Here is a 22,014-nt window from a genome sequence, read left to right on the forward strand (position 1 = left end):
ACAGGGAGATCACACTGGAACTAACGAGTAAGATTTAGGTTCAGAGCTTGCATCAGCCTAAAACAAAGAGAAGTCTTTTCCTGTCAGTGGAGAAACTCATTCTTATTATAGGGATCCTGTGGGCTGTAAATTGATTTAATTAATAATATCCACAGGGTGTTTTGCACTGAACTCGGCTTCACTGATCCACACTATATAAACTCAGACCACCAGTCTTTTCCTGGGTTTTTATGGTGGTGTTGCTCTGCTGTCATTTTTTAAATCTTGGGATTATTATTCGTTTTACATGCTCCCAGGATTATATTTTTTTTGGATTGTGCTCTATGCTTAATCTTTTTAGTGCAGCTATGAAGTGTCAGAGGTGGGATTTGAACACAGCCTTGTGATCCTGGCAAATGTGGCAAACTGCAGCCTAAGACATAATCTGAAGTCAGTTCCATTCAATGCATCATGACACAGCAAACACATATGAAATGCTTGCTGTATGCTAGGTAAAACTTTGAGGAGCTCTGATATTTAGATAAGACATAGTGGCTGGCTTTGTGAAGTGTTACAGTCTAGAAAGGGGCAAGACATTCTTATTCACAGCTATGACAGGAGCATCACAGATATAATACTTAATAATGTATGGTAAATGCATCAGCAAACTTCAAAACAAAGTTTATGTGAGATCTAAGGAGGAAAGACCTTAATGGTAGAGATTAGGGAGAATTTTTAGAGAGAAAGCACTTGAATTCAGCTTTAGAAAATGGGAAGGAATTTAATAAAAAAATCTCTGAGTGTCCATAGTAGAAACACTACAAACTTGGAAGTAAAGAGTTCTACATTCTAACTTCCTTCCTGCCTTCTTTCTTTCCTCCCTCTCTCCCTTCCTCCCTCCCTTCATTCCTTCCTTTCTTTTTTCCTACTTATCTAATGGGCTTAAGTGACGTGTGCAGGATCACACAGCTAGGAATTATCTAAGGCCATATTTGAACCCAGATCCTCCTGATTCCAGGCCTGGCACTCTATCCACATAGTTGCCCCCCATTCCAGCACGTTCACTGATTAACTGTTTGACTTTAAACAAATCATTTAATCTAAGACACAATTTACTTATAGATAAGCAGGCATAATAACCTCTTGCCCAATTTTCCTGAAAGGGATAATATAAAGATCAATGAATTGACCTTGGAATTCTGAAAGCCAAGTACTATATAAATTCAATGTATTCTTCTATGGCAGCACATATACTATGTATGCAGTGCTCAGGGGACTGTAAGTGAGCAATCTGAGAGTATTTTGGCTTTTACCATGCTGTGCTCTGCTTTTGCTTTTTTGTGTTTAGGATTATCGTCGTTTTTTACATATCCTCTGGATTAAGTTTTCTTTGAATTTTATTCTATGCTCATTTTTTTAGAGCAACTTTCAAGTGTCAGAGGTGGGATATGAACCCAGCTGTGTGATCCTGGCACATTAATTTACCTCTTAGAGATTGTTTCCTCATCTGTAAAATGAGTCAAATAATACATACACAAGCTACAAGCATTTTATAAATCTTAAAGTGCTATAAAATGGGAGGTTTATCATCATCACCATCATCATCATTATTCAGCTAGCCTTAGAGTCAAGAAAGCCTAGAATAGGTTCAAGTAAGTCAACAGACATCTATTAAGTGCCTACTATGTGTCAGGCACTGTGCTAAGCATTAGGGCTACAAAGAAATACAAAAGATAGTCCCTGCTCTTGAGAAACTCACAATCTAAAGAGGGAGAGAAGTAGACAACATTGAAATAATTTTGTACAGAGGAGAAAATCAATAGAGGGAAAGTTTTAGAATTAAGAGGGGTTGGGAACAACTTCCTGTAGAAGGTGGTCCTGTCTTTGACACAGTCTGGCTGGGTGACTCTGCTCAAGTCACTTCTCAGTTCCCCAGGTAACTCTCTAGAATAGAATTTTTTTTAGCATTTGGGGTTTTTAAAATGTCGATTTTTCCTGTGCTTGATAAACATTAACTAAAATGGGCATTTCCATATTGTCGAATAGAAGGAATACAAAGATAGGATTCTCCTTGAACCTACAAAATTCTAATGTGTACATCTTGCTTTTAAATATTGAATAAATTCAACATTTAAGTTTAAAAACTATCTACAAGTTACAGAACAGTTGCTGACCTGTTTTAATAAAGAGAGTTTCCACACTGGGACTTTCCTAACTTCCACAAAATAACAGTCCAGATTAAAAAAAATAAAAGGATTTTTCTAAGGCTTTTTTCACTATAGTCTTCCTTTAATGCCTCATCCTGATGCAGAGGTGATTCCAAGTTCACCAAGGCTATGTATGCCAGGAGAGTGCTAACTCTGGCAGGTCCCATCAAGCTGGAAAGGCTTCAAGTACCATCCTGCTGATGGATTGTGTGCTCATTATTTGAGGACGACTCTGGAGTCTCTATATCAGAACTAGAGACACAAAGCAGAGATCATAATCCCTCTTAAGACAAAAAACTATTTCCCCAGGCAATTCATTGATTGAGCTTTGGTCTAGGATAATCACTTTGAAGCTGAGGACTCTCACTGAATTTGGGAAAGGGTTGTAAAAAAATCTCTGCAATCCTAAATATCCTGGGAAAGGAAGCTGAACAAGTGATGTACAATTTCTGCTGTACACATTCTGACAACCAGACGCTTGCCTCATGGAAAGAACGGGAGGAAGGGGTCATTGCAAAGCCTGTTTCACCACCAACTGCCATTGTGATTGCCAGAGGGCAGTATGGAGAGGTTTCTATAAATAAGCAGTGAAGCCAAGTCCATGGCCAAGGGTGATTTTTTTAAGCTATCTAAAAGGATGCTTTTTAACCACTTCCCCTCTCCCCGCCAAGTAGGAAAGTTTTAGATGCCAAGTACAGAAAGCCAGTCTTCTTACCTCTAGTCTGTGTGAAATTTCTGGAAGCTTGGTAATTGCTGGCTCTTTGTATACAAATTCCATTTCATCCAGATCTCCAAATTTGGAGCCATAGAAACCAACTCGGAAATAGGTTCCAAACATGCGCTTGTGACCCTGGCAAACAAAAGACAAGACTCCATACTTGTACTCTGACTCTTCTCTGGTACAAAGAGAAGTGTTCTTTAAGTTGCTACTACCATGATTATTGGGGCACATGGTTAGGGTGCCAGACCTGAAATCAGGAAGATTCATCTTCCTGAGTGCAAAGCTAGTCTCAGACACTTAATAGCTCTGTGATCTTGGGCAAGTCCCTTTATCCTGTTTACCTCAGTTTCCTCATCTGTCAAAATGAGCTGGAGAAAGAAATGGCAAACCACTTCAGTATCTTTGCCAAGAAAATTCCAAATGAGGTCATATAGAGTCAGATACTAAAAAACAATAACAAAAAAGGAGCTTTGGAAAGGACACACAAGAAATCGTAGAACTTGGTTAGAAGTGTAACCAGGAATTCTTGAGCCTAAGGTAAATTTATTTTAGTAGGGGCAGGAATAGGGAGGTAGCAGTAGCCAGTGGAGAGGATGGTTTAACTGAGGATGTAATTTTTCTGGGACTGAGCATGGTGGACCATAGCTCTTGATGTCTGAGGTGAAAGAAGGGAGCCAGGGAGACTGGCCCCTGAGCATGTTGGGCCTGAGGCAGTTTCAAAATGAAATTAATATAGGTGGAACAGGGACTAGGAGGTAGGGAGAAGGGACAGTGGTTGCTCCAGCTGAAGGGAGAAAGCATTCCATTCCTAGAGAGGAAGTGCAGCTCCCCAGGGAGTGGGTGCACTTCCTATTCTCTCCTCAAAATGGCACGCCAGGGCAAAGAACTGGTTGTCCCAGACTAGTTACAACTCTTGTTCTTGATTATAGTTCTAGTTCTAGTGTCTTTGGGCACAGTCACTTTCTTTTTGATCTTTAAGGTCTTTTGGAAGGTGTTGATATTCAAATCACATGAGCAATTTTCAAGTTTTTTTTAACAACTTACAAAATGAATTATATGTCATATTGAGTTCTAATTAGCCCACCTCCCCTCCTTTCACAATCTCTGGTACCATGTGAAGGAAAACTCTCTGGAAAAAGAAGAGAAGTAATGATCTAGGGCAGCGGCTCTCAACCTCTCATTTTGTAGCAATGAGAATACAGAATGCATATCAGGTATTTACATTCCAAATCACAACTGTAGCAAAATTACAGTTTTGAAGTAGCCACCATTTGGGGTTTGGGGTCACTGCAACATGAGGAACTGTATTGCGGGATCATGGCATTGGAAAGGTTGAGAACCACTGATCTAGGGGATGAGATAGGAATGACCTTCCCTTTAGTGTTTGTGACAAAATACTGCGACCAGGCAGGGGTTGACAATGGATCTGTCCCAGGTACCTTGTTTATGATGTTATCAAAAGCCTTCTGCAGTTTATCATGAGTTGAAGTCAGCTTCCTGAAGTCTCGGTGAGCCTCCAGGATGGGGATGACCAGCTTGTAGACTTCATTGACAGTTTCATACAATCCTCCCTTATTAAAATAAAACACAAACAAAATAAAAACATTAAATATGATCTTTTAGAGGATCACTGTCAAACAATGCATTTAAAAATGGTGGTTTGCTATTGGAATCCTCCCTGCATTACAAGATTGAGAATGAAGTTTAAATCTATTTCCTCCCTAGATTCTTTTAAAAAATATATTTTCTAATAAATATTCTAAGGTGTTTCTCTCCCTCCCTTCCAATCCCATACTAGAGAAGGCAAACATTTGACACTCATTGAAACTATACAATACACAGTTCCACATGTCAGTACTTTCTCTGGAGGTAGGTAGCATCTTCCTTCATAGGTCCTTTGTCCTTGATCTGAATGTTCATATAACTCAGAACAGCTCAGTCATTTACATTTTCTTTTTGAAAAATATGGATGTTATTCTATATAATGTTCTTTTGTTTCTGATTGTTACACACTTCATTATTTTCATGCAAATCTTCCCATATTTCTCTAAAATCAACCTGCCCATTATTTCTTACAATAGTAGTAATCCATCACAATGACATGCCACACCTTATTCAGCCATTCTCTAATTGACAGGCATCCCCTCGAGTTCTAGTCCTTTGCCACCACAAAGAAAATTGCTAAAAATATTTTAGAATATCCTATTACGTATTCTTAAGGATTCTTTTTTTTGTCCAGACCTGTGATTTCACTGGTATGGGGGAACTCTTGGTGAAGAAACTACCAGTATAGAGAGGTTACTGCTGTGTAGCTTATAGTCTTGGAGAATTTTCCAGGGTTCTGAAAAGTGAAATGAAGTGTCCAGAGTTGGGCAGCCAGGAGATATGAGAAATGGCCCTCCTGTCTCTGAGGCCATCTATTTACCTCCAGTAGATCACTCCCTTTGCCTCTTCTAAGAATTAAAGTGACCCAAATAAGTGGAGAGAGACTGCTACAGTGAAAAGCATTTTGGATTTAGAGTTGGGGACCTTGGGTTAGAATTTTGGCTCTACCATATATTCTGTGGTAGGACTGGCCAAGACCTTTTATCTCTAACAGCCTCCATTCTTCATGAGTAAAAGGAGTGGATTCAGAGCGAGGTCTAAAGATGGGAGTTCCTGGGTTCAAATCTGACCTCAGACACTTCCCAGTTGTGTGACCCTAGGCAAGTCACTTGACCCCCATTGCCTAGCCCTTACCACTCTTCTGCCTTGGGACCAATACACAGTATGGATTCTAAGACAGAAGGTAAAGGTTAAAAAAAATGATGTTAAAAAGAAAAAAAACGACTTCCGGTTAAGATGGCGGCTTAGAAAAAGCTGAAGTTCAGATCTCCGGAAAACCCTTCCCGACCGATCTCAAACTAGAAGCTCCTAAGGCGCCGAAATTCAAAACGATCAACAGCACAGACCCTGGGAACCCTCCTCCTGGACCTGGACCCGGTTCAAAAGGTACGGCTCCCCTTAAAAGCCAGAACCCGAGATCCCTCGGACCTCAGGGGTAGGAGCGCAGAGTCCAAGGCTCCCGGAAGCGGCAGCCAAGCCGGGCTCAGAGAGCAGGGTCTGAGGAACAACAACCCTCAGGGTCTTCTACCCAAGTCCCAGTCCGGGTGAAAGTTACTGCCTGGGGCCTCCGCTGCAGAGAGCTGGTCAAAACAACAGCAACCCTCAGGGCGGGCAAGACAGCCTCACGGGCTGGATCCTGCTATCCAAGTCTCAGTGAAAGTCTGTGCTCTCGGAGCTTGGGGAAGCGGCAGCCCATCCCCCCGCAGGCCGACGAAACAGCCTCACGGCCAGCGATTCGGAAGGCAACTTCCGGAAATCGAGCCAGGGGGAGAGTGTGGCCTTGTGGTCCGACCCTTCCATTCCAGTTCCAGTGAGGCATATTCAGTTTAACCCAGGGAAAGTCATAGAACCATCTGCCCAGGACTAAAGCCTCTGATCACCAGACAAAGACAAGAAAAGCCAATCCTCCACGTTCAGAGATGACAAACTCCACAGAAGCACAGAAGCCCCAAAATACCAAGAAAAATAAGAAGAAAGGGGCGACTCTGGACACATTCTATGGAGCCAAAATACAAAATACAGAGCATATAGAAGAAGATATACAAGAAAATTCTCCAAAATCTTCCAAAGGAAACAGAAACTCTCCACAAACCTATGAAGAATTTGAATCAGAAAGGACCAAAAAGATGGAAGCCCTCTGGGAGGAAAAGTGGGAAATGATGCAAAAGAAATTCACGCATCTACAAAACCAGTTTGACCAAACTGTAAAAGAAAACCAGGCTTTAAAGCAAGAACTAATAAAGCAAAGCCAAAACACCAAGAAATTAGAAGAGAACATAAAATATCTCACCGACAAGGTGATAGATCTGGAAAACAGGGGGAGAAGAGAAAATTTAAGAATAATTGGACTCCCAGAAAAGCCAGAAATAAACACCAAACTGGACATGGTGATACAAGATATAATCAAAGAAAATTGCCCAGAGATTCTAGAACAAGGGGGCAATACAGCCACTGACAGAGCTCACAGAACACCTTCTACACTAAACCCCCAAAAGACAACTCCCAGGAATGTAATTGCCAAATTCCAAAGCTATCAAACAAAAGAAAAAATCCTACAGGAAGCCAGAAAAAGACAATTTAGATATAAAGGAATGCCAATCAGGGTCACACAAGACCTTGCAAGTTCTACGCTGAATGATCGTAAGGCATGGAACATGATCTTCAGAAAGGCAAGAGAGCTGGGTCTCCAACCAAGAATCAGCTACCCAGCAAAACTGACTATATACTTCCAAGGGAAAGTATGGGCATTCAACAAAATAGAAGACTTCCAACTTTTTGCAAAGAAAAGACCAGAGCTCTGTGGAAAGTTTGATACCGAAAATCAAAGAGCAAGGAATACCTGAAAAGGTAAATATTAAGGAAAGGGGAAAAATGTTATCTTCTTTTACTCAAACTCTCTTCTATAAGGACTACATTTATATCAATCTATGTATACTAATATGTGGGGAAAATGTAATGTATAAATAGGGGGTAAAGAAAGACCAAATAGAATAATGGTTCTCACACAAAGATTCACAGGGGAAGGGGAGGGGAAGAAAACTCCTATAAGAAGGAGAGGAAGAGAGGGGGGGGGTTACTTAAACCTCAATCTCAGGGAAATCAACTCTGAGAGGGAAAAACATCCAGATCCATTGGGATCTTGAATTCTATCTTACCCAACAAGGGTAAGGAGAAGGGAAAACCAAGGGGGGGAGGGGGAGAGGGAGAACAAAAAGGGAGGGAAAGAGAGGGGGGAGGGGGAGGGAACAAAAAGGGAGGGACTAAAAAGGGAAACATCAAGGGAGGGGACAAGGGGGACTGATTCAAAGTAAATCACTGGACTAAAAGGTAGAGCCGAAGAAGAAAAGGTTAGAATTAGGGAAGGCAATCAAAATGCCAGGGAGTCCACAAATGACAATCATAACTTTGAACGTGAATGGGATGAACTCACCCATAAAACGTAGACGAATAGCTGAATGGATTAGAATCCAAAACCCTACCATATGTTGTCTTCAAGAAACACACATGAGGCGGGTTGACACCCACAAGGTCAGAATTAAAGGATGGAGTAAGACCTTCTGGGCCTCAACTGATAGAAAGAAGGCAGGAGTGGCAATCATGATATCTGATAAAGCCAATGCAAAAATAGACCTGATCAAAAGGGATAGGGAAGGTAATTATATTTTGTTAAAAGGGACTCTAGACAATGAGGAAATATCATTAATCAACATGTATGCACCAAATAATATAGCACCCAAATTTCTAATGGAGAAACTAGGAGAATTGAAGGAAGAAATAGACAATAAAACCATACTAGTGGGAGACTTAAACCAACCATTATCAAATTTAGACAAATCAAATCAAAAAATAAATAAGAAAGAGGTAAAAGAAGTGAATGAAATCTTAGAAAAATTAGAATTAATAGACATATGGAGAAAAATAAATAGGAATAAAAAGGAATACACCTTCTTCTCAGCACCACATGGCACATTCACAAAAATTGACCATACATTAGGTCACAGAAACATAGCACACAAATGCAAAAAAGCAGAAATAATGAATGCAGCCTTCTCAGATCACAAGGCAATAAAAATAATGATTAGTAATGGTACATGGAAAACCAAATCTAAAACCAATTGGAAATTAAACAATATGATACTCCAAAACCGTTTAGCTAAAGAAGAAATCATAGAAACAATTAATAATTTCATCAAGGAAAATGACAATGGCGAAACATCCTTTCAAACCTTTTGGGATGCAGCCAAAGCGGTAATCAGAGGCAAATTCATATCCCTGAAAGCTCATATTAACAAACAAGGGAGAGCAGAGATCAATCAATTGGAAATGCAATTGAAAAAACTCGAAAGCGATCAAATTAAAAACCCCCAGCAGAAATCCAAATTAGAAATCCTAAAAATTAAGGGAGAAATTAATAAAATCGAAAGTGATAGAACTATTGATTTAATAAATAAGACAAGAAGCTGGTACTTTGAAAAAACAAACAAAATAGACAAAGTACTGGTCAATCTAATTAAAAAAAGGAAGGAAGAAAAGCAAATTCACAGCATTAAAGATGAAAAGGGGGACAGCACCTCCAATGAGGAGGAAATTAAGGCAATCATTAGAAATTACTTTGCCCAATTATATGGCAATAAATACACCAATTTAGGAGAAATGGATGAATATATACAAAAATACAAACTGCCTAGACTAACAGAAGAGGAAATAGAATTCTTAAATAATCCCATATCAGAAATTGAAATCCATCAAGCCATCAAAGAACTTCCTAAGAAAAAATCCCCAGGGCCTGATGGATTCACCTGTGAATTCTATCAAACATTCAGAGAACAGTTAACCCCAATACTATACAAACTATTTGACATAATAAGCAAAGAGGGAGTTCTACCAAACTCCTTTTACGACACAAACATGGTACTGATTCCAAAACCAGGCAGGTCAAAAACAGAGAAAGAAAACTATAGACCAATCTCCCTAATGAATATAGATGCAAAAATTTTAAATAGGATACTAGCAAAAAGACTCCAGCAAGTGATCAGAAGGATCATTCACCATGATCAAGTAGGATTCATACCAGGGATGCAGGGCTGGTTCAACATTAGGAAAACCATCCACATAATTGACCACATCAACAAGCAAACTAGCAAGAACCACATGATTATCTCAATAGATGCAGAAAAAGCCTTTGATAAAATACAACACCCATTCCTATTAAAAACACTAGAAAGCATAGGAATAGAAGGGTCATTCCTAAAAATAATAAACAGTATATATCTAAAACCATCAGCTAATATCATCTGCAATGGGGATAAACTAGATGCATTCCCAATAAGATCAGGAGTGAAACAAGGATGCCCATTATCACCTCTACTATTTGACATTGTACTAGAAACACTAGCAGTAGCAATTAGAGAAGATAAAGAAATTGAAGGCATCAGAATAGGCAAGGAGGAGACCAAGTTATCACTCTTTGCGGATGACATGATGGTCTACTTAAAGAATCCTAGAGATTCAACCAAAAAGCTAATTGAAATAATCAACAACTTTAGCAAAGTTGCAGGATACAAAATAAACCCACATAAATCATCAGCTTTTCTATATATCTCCAACACAGCTCAGCAGCAAGAACTAGAAAGAGAAATCCCATTCAAAATCACCTTAGACAAAATAAAATACCTAGGAATCTATCTCCCAAGACAAACACAGGAACTATATGAACACAACTACAAAACACTCGCCACACAACTAAAACTAGACTTGAACAATTGGAAAAACATTAACTGCTCATGGATAGGACGAGCCAATATAATAAAAATGACCATCCTACCCAAACTTATTTATCTATTTAGTGCCATACCCATGGAACTACCAAAATACTTCTTCACTGATTTAGAAAAAACCATAACAAAGTTCATTTGGAAGAACAAAAGATCAAGGATATCCAGGGAAATAATGAAAAAAAACACATATGATGGGGGCCTTGCAGTCCCAGACCTCAAGCTATATTACAAAGCAGCAGTCATCAAAACAATTTGGTACTGGCTAAGAAACAGAAAGGAAGATCAGTGGAATAGACTGGGGGAAAACGACCTCAGCAAGACAGTATACGATAAACCCAAAGATCCCAGCTTTTGGGACAAAAATCCACTATTCGATAAAAACTGCTGGGAAAATTGGAAGACAGTGTGGGAGAGACTAGGAATAGATCAACACCTCACACCCTACACCAAGATAAATTCAAAATGGGTGAATGACTTAAACATAAAGAAGGAAACCATAAGTAAATTGGGTAAACACAGAATAGTATACATGTCAGACCTTTGGGAGGGGAAAGGCTTTAAAACCAAGCAAGGTATAGAAAGAATCACAAAATGTAAAATAAATAATTTTGACTACATCAAACTAAAAAGCTTTTGTACAAACAAAACCAATATAACTAAAATCAGAAGGGAAACAACAAATTGGGAAAAAATCTTCATAGAAACCTCTGACAAAGGTTTAATTACTCATATTTATAATGAGCTAAATCAATTGTACAAAAAATCAAGCCATTCTCCAATTGATAAATGGGCAAGGGAAATGGATAGGCAGTTCTCAGATAAAGAAATCAAAACTATTAACAAGCACATGAAGAAGTGTTCTACATCTCTTATAATCAGAGAGATGCAAATCAAAACAACTCTGAGGTATCACCTCACACCTAGCAGATTGGCTAACATAACAGCAAAGGAAAGTAATGAATGCTGGAGGGGATGTGGCAAAGTAGGGACATTAATTCATTGCTGGTGGAGCTGTGAACTGATCCAACCATTCTGGAGGGCAATTTGGAACTATGCCCAAAGGGCGACAAAAGAATATCTACCCTTTGACCCAGCCATAGCACTGCTGGGTCTGTACCCCAAAGAGATAATGGGGAAAAAGACTTGTACAAAAATATTCATAGCTGCGCTCTTTGTGGTGGCCCAAAACTGGAAAACGAGGGGATGCCCATCAATTGGGGAATGGCTGAGCAAACTGTGGTATATGTTGGTGATGGAGTACTATTGTGCTCAAAGGAATAATAAAGTGGAGAAGTTCCATGGAGACTGGAACAACCTCCAGGAAGTGATGCAGAGCGAGAGGAGCAGAACCAGGAGAACATTGTACACAGAGACTAATACACTGTGGTATAATCGAACGTAATGGACTTCTCCATTAGGGGCGGTGTAATGTCCCTGAACAACTTTCAGGGATCCAGGAGAAAAAAAAACACCATTCATAAGCAAAGGATAAACTATGGGAGTGGAAACACCGAGAAAAAGCAACTGCCTGAATACAGAGGTTGAGGGGACATGACAGAGGATAGACTTTAAATGAACACTCTAATGCAAATACTAACAACAAAGCAATGGGTTCAAATCAAGAAAACATCTAATGCCCAGTGGACTTACGCGTCGGCTATGGGGGGTGGGGGGAGGAAAAGAAAATGATCTATGTCTTTAACGAATAATGCTTGGAAATAATCAAATAAAATATATTAAAAAAAAAAAAAGAAAAAAAAACATTCATTTTTTGAGAGAAAATAAATATACAAATTAGGTAAAAAAAGGAGAAATTAAGGGATATAAATAGGGTCTGCTAAATGTAGTGAAGCTGTAAGAAATGGATGGGTCAGGCATTTGAGGGAGCTATTTTGGGATCGATGTTAAAGAATGGAGCAATAAGTCATAATGTTTAGATATTTCTGCCTTGTTTTGAATTTAAAGGATTCATTGGCTTGCCCTCCTATTATGTATGTTGAAGGCCTAGTAAGAGCTGAATTAGGGGGCTGGGAGGTTCCTCTTTTGAGGCATATCTATAGAATTTGAAGAGGACCTCTTTGTTAGCGGGGAAGTCTATTGTACTTCCTTCTCAGATGTCTTGATGATTAGTCTAACATTTTGGGGGCTTGGTTGGGGATGAAGGAAAAGCAGGACAGTTGTATTCTTTCATCGTGTAACCCTGGGGGCAAGCTATTGGACTTTGACTAAAATAATGCAATTTTATAACAAAACGCTTTCTGACAGCTAGGACCCGGAGTTCAGAGGAATTTGCCAAGGCCGTCCCCAGGCTCAGGTTACCCCTCACCTTAGCCTCTGGGATACAGGGTAACCAGGAGGCAGCTCTGAGCTTAGGACCAAGAAACCACCTTCCCTCAACTGAGAATGGAGCACTGTCTTCACATTCTTAACAGAAGGGCTCACCGTGCTAAAGAGTTCAGCAGCCTGTTCCAACAGCCCAACGAGGCCACTCTCTGTGAAATACCTCCCAGAGCACACGCCATCCTCATCGGGAGACAAGATGTCATCAGAAACGGCCGATTCCTCCAGGACGTTGGAAGAGATATTCTGAAACAAAGCATAACGTTAACTGGAGGGGCCAGTTGAGATGAGTCAAGTCGAGTCAAGAGCCTACTATGCGCCAGGCACTGCACTCACTATTCTTTGTTACTAAGACTCTTAGGATTCTCTCTCTATTTCCATGCTTTCCTGGTTTCCAGTTGGAGAGCTACAATGTTATTTGGCACTCAGCTCCAGGAGGGGGAAGAAAAGGGAAGAAGGGAAATAATTTGGATCATATAACTTTGGAAAACTTATGTGGAAATTTGTTATTATATGTAATTGGTATAACAAAATATGTTTATAATTTAAAAAATATTATTTGGCACTAATACTTTTGGGGGACCCTGAATACTGCCAACTTTCCCTTGGTTTACCTTTGAATGGTTGTAACATTATTTGGTACTAAGATTTTTGGGACACCCATCTTTTACCTGGTTTGGATAGTTGTAATATTCTTTGTAACTAAGACTTTTTCTTGATTTCTAGCTGAATAGCTATAATATTATTTGACACCAGGAGTTTTGGGGGAACCCCGAATATTGCCACCTTTTCCCTAGCTTCTAGTTGAATAGCTTCAATATTACTTGGCAGGATTGCCACCCTTACAGAGAACTGTGGTATTAATTACATATTTGTAACATTTATTTTTCTTTAGCAAATTCTGTTTACTTATAAGCTCCTTGAGGGCAGGGACTGTCTTTTGCCTCTTTTTATATCTCCAGGGCTTAGCACAAAGCCTGGCACATAGGAGGTGCTTAACAAATGTTTATTGATTGATTATTTATATTTACACTTTTATCTTTGAAGTCACACTGTGGCTTGGGGTTCTCTGGAGATTCCTTATAAACTCTCAGAGCTGTTTTTAACCTGGCCATGCCTTTTCTTCCTTTGTGCTAAGTTTTGCCCAGTTTTTCTCTGATAGTGTCACAGAATCCTTATGTTTCATAAGGAGTGAATCTAAGTGGCCCAAGAGAAGAGGTCTGTGTTTGCACTCCACTTCCCTGGCCATAACAGCTGGCAAGGAGAAAATAGAGCTAACAGCCTGGTACTATAGCCAGAGGAAAGGCATTCTAGGAGCATTTTCATGGCCTTGGAAACCTGGAAGGAAGGAGCAGAAATAGTATGCAAAGGCATCTCCAGATCCACATTCGTGAAGTGGATATTGTACCCTGAGGCCCAGAATTCCAGAGAGCTCAGCTTTGTGGAATTTCATGGCCCTGAACCCTTTTTTCCTCTACAGATTTTATTTAACTATAATTCATATTCCTTGGCTGACAACTTATTTTATTGCAAGAAAATAAGATTGAAACAGAATGACTAAGAAAGTCACCACTACTATATTTTCTTGAGTGGAAAAAAAAAAGAATCGAGATCACAAACATCAATTTGAGTTGAATTTATTTCAAGGACATATGGGGAGCCCGTGCTAAGAAACAGACAAGCAGGTAAAATGAGCTAGAGCTGCATTTCTTTGGACATGGGGATCTTGGATCTAGGGTCCAAGTGTCCCTTAGAAGTAGAGCGATGTAGCTAGGAAGTATAGAAATTGTTTCTGAGAATAGAACCAGTGGAATGAAACTTGGAATTAGAAGACATAGGTTGAGGTCCCACCAAGTTCTAACCTCCAGTTTCTTTTTTTGTAAAATGAAAATGATTAAAACTTGAACTATGCAGCTTCGCAGAAGTGCTAGGAGGAAAATGCTTTGTAAATCTTAAAGGACTGCTTAAAGGGAACTATTTTTATTATCCCTTCTTGTCTTACAAACAAATTGTGAACTGGAAAATTAATATATGAATTGTCAGTCAAAAACAAGATATTAATTAATATTTATGTGAGATGCTAAGAACATGGATAATAGGTACCAAAGAAGTGGAAGGAACATCATGGTCAATGAAAATCTGATATAAAAAGACATAATTTAGCTTTAAAAATGGGTTTCAGTGATGATTATCTGGGATTTGCAAAAGTATCTTATTTAAAATGTTCCTCCATGATTGCATCACTCAGATTGTCTTCTTGCAAAGAGAAAAAAGAACAAAAGGAGAAGAGGTTGTATCTAAGTCAAATTTGTGATTTTCATACTTATTTTATCTGACTCAAAAATGTGAAAATTTCATGCCTTTTTAATAATTGGGGGAGATAAATATTATAATTTTAAAAGACATTTCTTTTTTAAAAATAATTATATTTTTGAATATATTTTTTCATGGCTGCATGATTCATGATCTCTCCCTCCCCTCTTCTCTCCTGCCTCCTGGAGCTGACAGGCAATTCTACTGGGTTATACATATATTACAAAAATATAGTTCTGAGAAATTTCAGGGATAGAAGATAAAATCCAAGGAAGAATAATTAGGGACCTGCTTGCTACCAAAATGGACAGTGAAATTAATATCTGAGTTCTAAAACCATTTGGGTCAGTTAGTAGCTGAAAGCCGGACTGTCTGTAAGCTTAGACAAATCCACTCTTTCTGGTTCTCCCACAGTGAAGGGGAGACGACACGGCCCCATATAGAGGGCAACCTCGTCTTCCAAGTCTAAAGCCCGGATAAAACAGAGCTGGTGTAAATAAGGACAATAAATGATCCCGACAGTACTGGCTAAAGAGAGCTATGTTCTATACAGAGGAGCTGCTGGGCTCCCATCCTTCACGACTTCAGGGAGATTCTACTCTGAAGATGCTCATGAGAAATAATGCATACAAAATAGGTTTTGTTTCTTCCTAAGCGTACGAAAGCAAAGGGCATGCCTGACCTGGCAGCCGCTGTGCTTCCCGGCCGGACCCAGTGTGCAGGGGTAGCCAACAGGAACCGCTACACTAAACCGAAGGCGGAAATCATTCTGCAGGTCCCCCTGCAGATATTTCCTGAGAACAACTTAGAAAGAGTGTTTGCTGGCTCCTCTCTCCAGTTTTCTCTTGTTAGACTGCGTTTGAGGGCAAGTGGAAGGTGGAAGGGAAGCTAAAAGGAAGAGTGTATGGGGAAATATTTCCCTAACGTTTGGAAAATACTTTTGTAAGGATGACACATTCTATGCTACAACAAACATGAACATGGATATGCTGTTTTAAGACTTGGAGAGCACTTTATATAGTTAATAGATATACTATATAATGCACATAAATATATTTACATAAATAATAGATATTATAGAAATATACATATATATATATATATATTTTTTTTTTAACCCTTACCTTCCGCCTGAGAATTAATACTGTGTTTTGGCTCCAAGGCAGAAGAGTGGTAAGGGCTAGGCAATGGGGGTCAAGTGACTTGCCCAGGGTCACACAGGTGGGAAGTGTCTGAGGCCAGATTTGAACCTAGGACCTTCTGTCTCAAGGGCTGACTCTTAATCCACTGAGCTACCCAGCTGCCCCCTAGATATATTTATAGAAAAATAATGGATAATATATGAATACATATTTATATAAAGTAGGTGCTATAATCGTCCCTATTTTACAGACAAGCAAACTGAGACAGAGAGCTTAAGTGACTTGTGAGTCATACAACTACTTCGTGTCTTGGGCAAGATTTGAAATCTAATCTCCTTGGTTCTATCATCATTAATAGTCACTCCTCTGAAGTTTCATCGTCTAATAGAGGAGAGCCTGGACCCTCAGAGAGGAATTCAGGAAGGCATGAAGCTATAGGTCCTCTGGAGCTTTAAAGGCGTGGGATCAATCCTAGGACCAGGTTCTATGTTTGTTCTTTAGGGAAGATTTGGGTTTAAATCTGGCCTCAGACACGTACTTTGTGACCTTGGGCAAGTCCTTTAAGCTGTTTACCTCAGTTTCCTCATCTGTAAAATGAGCTGAAGGAAGAAATGACACACCATTCCAAAATCTTTGCCAAGAAAAGGGGTCAGGAAGAGGGAGACATCGTTGAAAAAAATCAGTGAACACCACCAAATTCAGAGAGGCCGAAGGGCTGGCCACCAGCCAGAGGGTTCTTTTTAGGCCACAGCCTAATTGTCTACTCGGGCCCAGGAAGGGGCACGGCCTGCTTCCCCATAGGGAGGAAGCCAGCCCCTGGGAACCACACGTCTTCAGCATCCGGGCAGCAAAGAAGGCAACGCTAGGTTCATCACGAAGTAGAAAAGAAAAGAAAACCAGCCCCTTCCAGAAAGCCACCGGCCTCCTCTTCCACGTGTCAATGCTCGGCCCCGCTGCGGAAGAGACGAGCGAAGCGCCGGCGGGGTGCGGCTGGGCCTACCTGGAAGCTCACGCTCCCCACCGGCAGGTAGCAGCGGTCCTCCAGCATGCTCAGGTACTCGGCGACCAGGGCCGCCGCGTGCACCAGGCACATGGCTGCCTCCGTGTAGCATGTCTTCTTGGAGTGCTTCTCTGCCATGTTCTGAAGCCAGGTCAGCCTCAGATCAGGAGACGTCTGGTAGCCTTTGGCAATCCTGAAGGCAGAAGGGGGACAGTAAGAGCGCGGGCGTCCAGTTCTCTCTGCCAGGGATTCCCCAGGTAAATGCAGGAGAGGAGGGAGGGGAAACAGCCCTCCGGCTGACTGGGAGGCGCGTGCTTGGGTTAGACTCTGGAAAGGGGTCGGGAAAGGCCAGCCCAGAGGACGGACTGTGCTGAGCTGAGGTTTCTACCGGCTCCTTCTGGGATCTCTCCCATGTGGCACAAGCATTCCCTGGCGCAGAGGCGTCAAGCGTCCGTCTCTGGCCCAAACCAGATGGAAATAGTAAGAAAATAAATACAAATGCAGGAGAGCCCAGACTGACATTTAGGGACTACGTCAGCGTGGGGCTCCCAGGAAGCCTTATGCAGGATGGGGCGGGACCCTTCCCTGCCTCTATGGGTTGGCGCTCATGTGACCCACTCCCCGCCTTGCAAAACGGCTAGATCATTCACTTGTTTTCCCTGCCGTGGAATCAAGGCAGAACAGCGGGAAGGGCTGGGAAACTGGGGCTAAATGCTCTGTCCAGGATCACACAGCCAGGAAGTGTCAGGAACCCGATTTGAACCTCCAACTCCAGGCTTGGCGCCTTATCGGCTGGGCTCCCTACATAATATATGCCTGCATAATTAAGTTCTGCATAGAAAACTATAATTTCTAATATAAAATTATTTTTTTCTTCATATAATTATATCAAAGCGATACCTCCCCTCTCAATTAGATCTCTGTCATCTCTCCTGTATTTTCTTTTAAACAACTCTTTATCTTCTGACTTAGATCAATACTGTATATTAGTTCCAAGGCAGAAGAGTGGTAAGGCCGAGGCAGTAGGGGTGAAGTGACTTACTTAGGATCACACAGTTAGGGAATCTCTGAGGACACCTTTGAACCCTGTCTCTAGGCCTCCGTGTCTATCCACTGAGCCATTGTGGAAGAGAGAAATTATAATTATATTACACCATCTAGCGGTCCCCTCTCTGGGATCTCTTGCATCATCTCCTCCCATATTTTGTCTTATGTGAAGCCTCTTGATAGGCCTTCTTACCTCAAGTCTCTCCATACTCTTTTTTTTTTTTTTTAAATAAAACCCTCACCTGTCTCAGAATCAATATTGTATATTGGTTCTAAGGCGGAAGAGTGGGAAGGGCTAGGCCATGGGGGTTAAGTGACTTGCCCAGGGTCACACAGCTGGGAAGTGTCTGAGGCCAGATTTGAACCCAGAATTTCCCATCTCTAGGCCTGGATCTCACCCCACTGAGCTACCCAGCTGCCCCTTCTCCCTCCTCTTCATGCATCTAAATACGGCTTCCAGGTTAATTTTCCTCGCACGGGCCTCCCCTGGGTTATTTCACTACTTAAACCTGTGCTAGCGCTTCATGGCCTCCTTTTCAGCCTGGACTTAAGCCCCTCCCCCTTGCTTCCACGGGCACCACGTTCCTCTGGACTCAGAGCCGGGGACAGGGCCGGGCCTTCGCTGGAGTCGGACTGTCCTCTCCTCTCCCTGTCCAGCCACCGCCTGCACCATGAACCCTCCCTCACTGTCTGGTCCCGAAGCTCTCGGCCCCCCTGTGGCCCTTCACGTACTCCGGCGTTCTGCATTAGATTTGCCCCGGCCATGGGAGGCCCCGGTGTTTGTGGGGAGGCCCCATCCCTCGGTGACTGGGAAACCAGCCTTGGAGCAGGGAGACGCGGCCAGTTTCCTGGGAACCCCGCGTGACTGGGCTGGCTTCTCAGCGCCTTCGGCACCACTCGGACATTGCGAGTGGCAGAGAACCTGCAGATCTGCAGGGCCAGACACCTTGGAGGCAGTCTCTGGGCCGGCCCTACCATGTTCCGGATTAATGGTACTGACAAATGCCTCATGTGTATGGGCCACAAGGGGTGGAGTCATCTTTTCAGTCCGAGACTCTGTAACTCCATTTGAGTTTTCTTGGCAAAGTGGTTGGCCATTTCCTTCTCCAGCTCATTTTACAGATGAGGAAACTGAGGCAAACAGGGTCAAGGGACTTGCCCAGAGTCACACCGCTAGGAAGCCTCGGAGGCTGGATTTGAACGCTGGAAGAGGAGTGCTTCCTGGTTCCAGGCCCGCCATTTTATCCACTGGGTCAACAAGCTGCCCTTTCTACAACTCTACCCTTTCTCTTGATATCTCTCTACCCTTTCCAAGCACCATGCATTGTACAGGCTTCATCTCTTCTTTTTACTCCCCAGGTGACCTTAAGCATGTGACCTCACCTTCACAGGCCTCAGTTTCTCCATCTATAAAATGGGAGAGTTGAATTGAGAGCCTCTAAAATCTCTTTTGGCTCTAACTCTACCGTCCTAAGATCCTAATTGTTTTCTGAAGGTGGGATAGAATATATCAAATAACTAATATGGAAGATGATAAGTTTTAAAAAAAAGGGTGGGGGGCAGCTGGGTGGCTCAGTGGATAGAGAATCTGGCCCAGAGATGGGAGGTCCTGGGTTCAAATCTGGCCTCAGACACTTCCCAGCTGTGTGACCCTGGCAAGTCACTTGACCCCCATGGCTTAGCCCTTACTGCTCTTCTGCCTTGGAGCCAATACATGGTATTGATTCTCAGATGGAAGGTAAAGGCTTAAAAAAAAGACAGGTTATCTCTCTTTAACAAACACGTCACAAAATAGAAATAGGCTCACTTTGTTCTACATTAGATCAATGTTCTAAAAAACGGAATAAAAATTTAATTTATGAAACCTGGAAGCAAACTGAATCCTAGGGAGCTTGTTCTGAGAGAGTATGGCTAATTCTGTTCTTGTAAAACAAAGTCACTTCCGTTTGCTGTTTTGCAAGGGGCTATTTTATTGGTATAGAGAACTGCTATAGAGGAAACTGCCTTTATCATAGCGAATCCACACCTGATTGGCAGCCTACAGCCTTAGAGTGGCTCTGAGGCACTGAGAGGTTCAGACACTTGCCTAGAGTTGCACAGTCATCTAATGTCAGAAGCAGGAATGGAAGCCCCAGGTCTAAGTGACTTCGAGGACGGCTCTCTTGCCACAATGCCGTTCTTGTTTGCTTCTCAAAGTTAGGATTTCATAATGAGGGTCTTTTCAGAGTAGAGCATACCTGTAAATTTAATCCCCTGATTTCTTTTATTGAAATTTTTTAAATTTATTCCCAGATTTGCTAATGTCTGGCAATAAGATGTTAAAAAGAAAAAAGAGCAGCGATAGATTCAATAGTGATACAATAACGTGTCCCGGACAGAGCATTGGACCTGGTTTCAGGAGGACTGGAGTGTGAATCCTGCATCATGTACTAATTAACTGTGTGACTCTAGTCAAGTCATTTAACCTCTTCACAGGGGCCTTGGTTTCCTCATCTGTAAAATCGAGGGGCCATATTTGGTCTTTATGGTCCTTTCCCATCGCATAAGTGCCTGATGGCCAACGTCCCCCTTTTCATTTTACCTGTACATGAGATCCATGAGCATCTCCGGATCTTCCTGAAACTCCCTCATTTTTACCGTGTCCGACAGAATGCTGTTGAGGTTGCAGAGAAGCTCGTCGACCTGTAGCAGGACCAACATTAGAACCGTTCTCAGAAGCCCCACTGCAGCCCCAGGCCCCGCTACTTCCTGACGTGCTGAGGATTTAGCCTGCGTTTTAGGGCTGTGACACAGAAGTGAGACGCTTGGCGAGGGAAGGAGTGGAACATCCATTAAGGAAAGAGTCTGGCTTGGGAGAGAAAATGCTGAGGACGAACCCTACCGCCATAAAGGCACTGTGAGTCTCTAACAAGTGACGGCTTGTCAGAGTTTCTACCTACCATTAATTACAGCTGATGGCGAAAAAGAAAAACAAACCAAAACACAAATGGGATCACTCTCTCCAATGTCATCCAGCAGAACGGACAGGCCCCAAGGAACCTCCTCAGCTCTGCCTGTACCCTTCCTTGTACTGGGTGAAGCCTTGCCCAACCCTTCTTAATTCTTGTCTTCCCTCTTTTAATTATTTCCTGAATATCCTGTGCTTAGCTCTATCTTTGCTTGTCTCTATTAGATTGTGAGCTCCTTGAGGGCAGGGCTGTCTTTTTGGCATCCTCACTGCTTAGCACAGTGCCTGGCACATCGTAGGGAGATTAATTAATGCTTATTGTCTGACTGACAGATCACAACACTAGTAAGAAAAGCCTCCTAAGTAAAGAAGAGGGCACCTTTCTGAGACCACTTGAGGCCCATTGAGAAGTCTACTGGCTCTGAACCCAAATAGGTTATTAAAAATTTCAAGCACTAATTATTCCAGATATTGAGGACTTTTTGAAGGTCCAAGTTAAAGTGTGAACTGGTTATTTGGGGGGGGGGGTGATATATTCGCCTCCATTAAAATCTTAGTTGGAATCTATTGATCTCATTCGTTTGAAGAAGGCAGGGCCCTGAGGGAATGGGATGGAAAAGATTTGTTGAGGGGCAATGAAAATGCATGGGACACTGCCAGGAAGGGAAGTGGTTGCAGCCCTAAGTAGGGCACCATGAGGCAGCATAAAGTGCTGGGCACTGGGAGGAGGGAGGCAGACCAAAGGGATGGAGGGTGGGTCACTCAAAAGGCATTGAGGACGCATGTAAAACCCAGTGGAATTGCTCATTGGCTACAGGGGGAGGGAAAGAACATGAATCATGTAACCATGGAAAAACAGTCTAAATTAATTAATTAAATAAAATTTTTCAGTAAAAATAGATATTGGGATATGTTACAAGGGAGAGCTTGTATTAT

At 41.8% G+C, this 22,014-nt stretch overlaps 1 protein-coding gene across 4 annotated transcripts in view; it reads right to left on the minus strand.

Moving 5' to 3' along the window:
* The window catches only part of DOCK8 (dedicator of cytokinesis 8), a 306,237-nt gene that overhangs the window by 26,562 nt on the left and 257,661 nt on the right, over positions 1 to 22,014 (minus strand). For all 4 annotated transcript variants that reach the window (XM_056806227.1, XM_056806228.1, XM_056806230.1 and 1 more), the window contains 5 exons: positions 20,713 to 20,813; positions 17,085 to 17,277; positions 12,732 to 12,875; positions 4,347 to 4,478; positions 2,902 to 3,036 (listed from right to left, as the gene is read on the minus strand). In XM_056806227.1, coding sequence (XP_056662205.1) covers positions 2,902 to 3,036; positions 4,347 to 4,478; positions 12,732 to 12,875; positions 17,085 to 17,277; positions 20,713 to 20,813 — 705 coding nt within the window. The remainder of the gene's footprint in view (positions 1 to 2,901; positions 3,037 to 4,346; positions 4,479 to 12,731; positions 12,876 to 17,084; positions 17,278 to 20,712; positions 20,814 to 22,014) is intronic.

The sequence above is a fragment of the Monodelphis domestica genome, chromosome 7 (assembly GCF_027887165.1).
Source record: "Monodelphis domestica isolate mMonDom1 chromosome 7, mMonDom1.pri, whole genome shotgun sequence".
In the NCBI taxonomy this organism is placed as follows: domain Eukaryota; kingdom Metazoa; phylum Chordata; class Mammalia; order Didelphimorphia; family Didelphidae; genus Monodelphis; species Monodelphis domestica.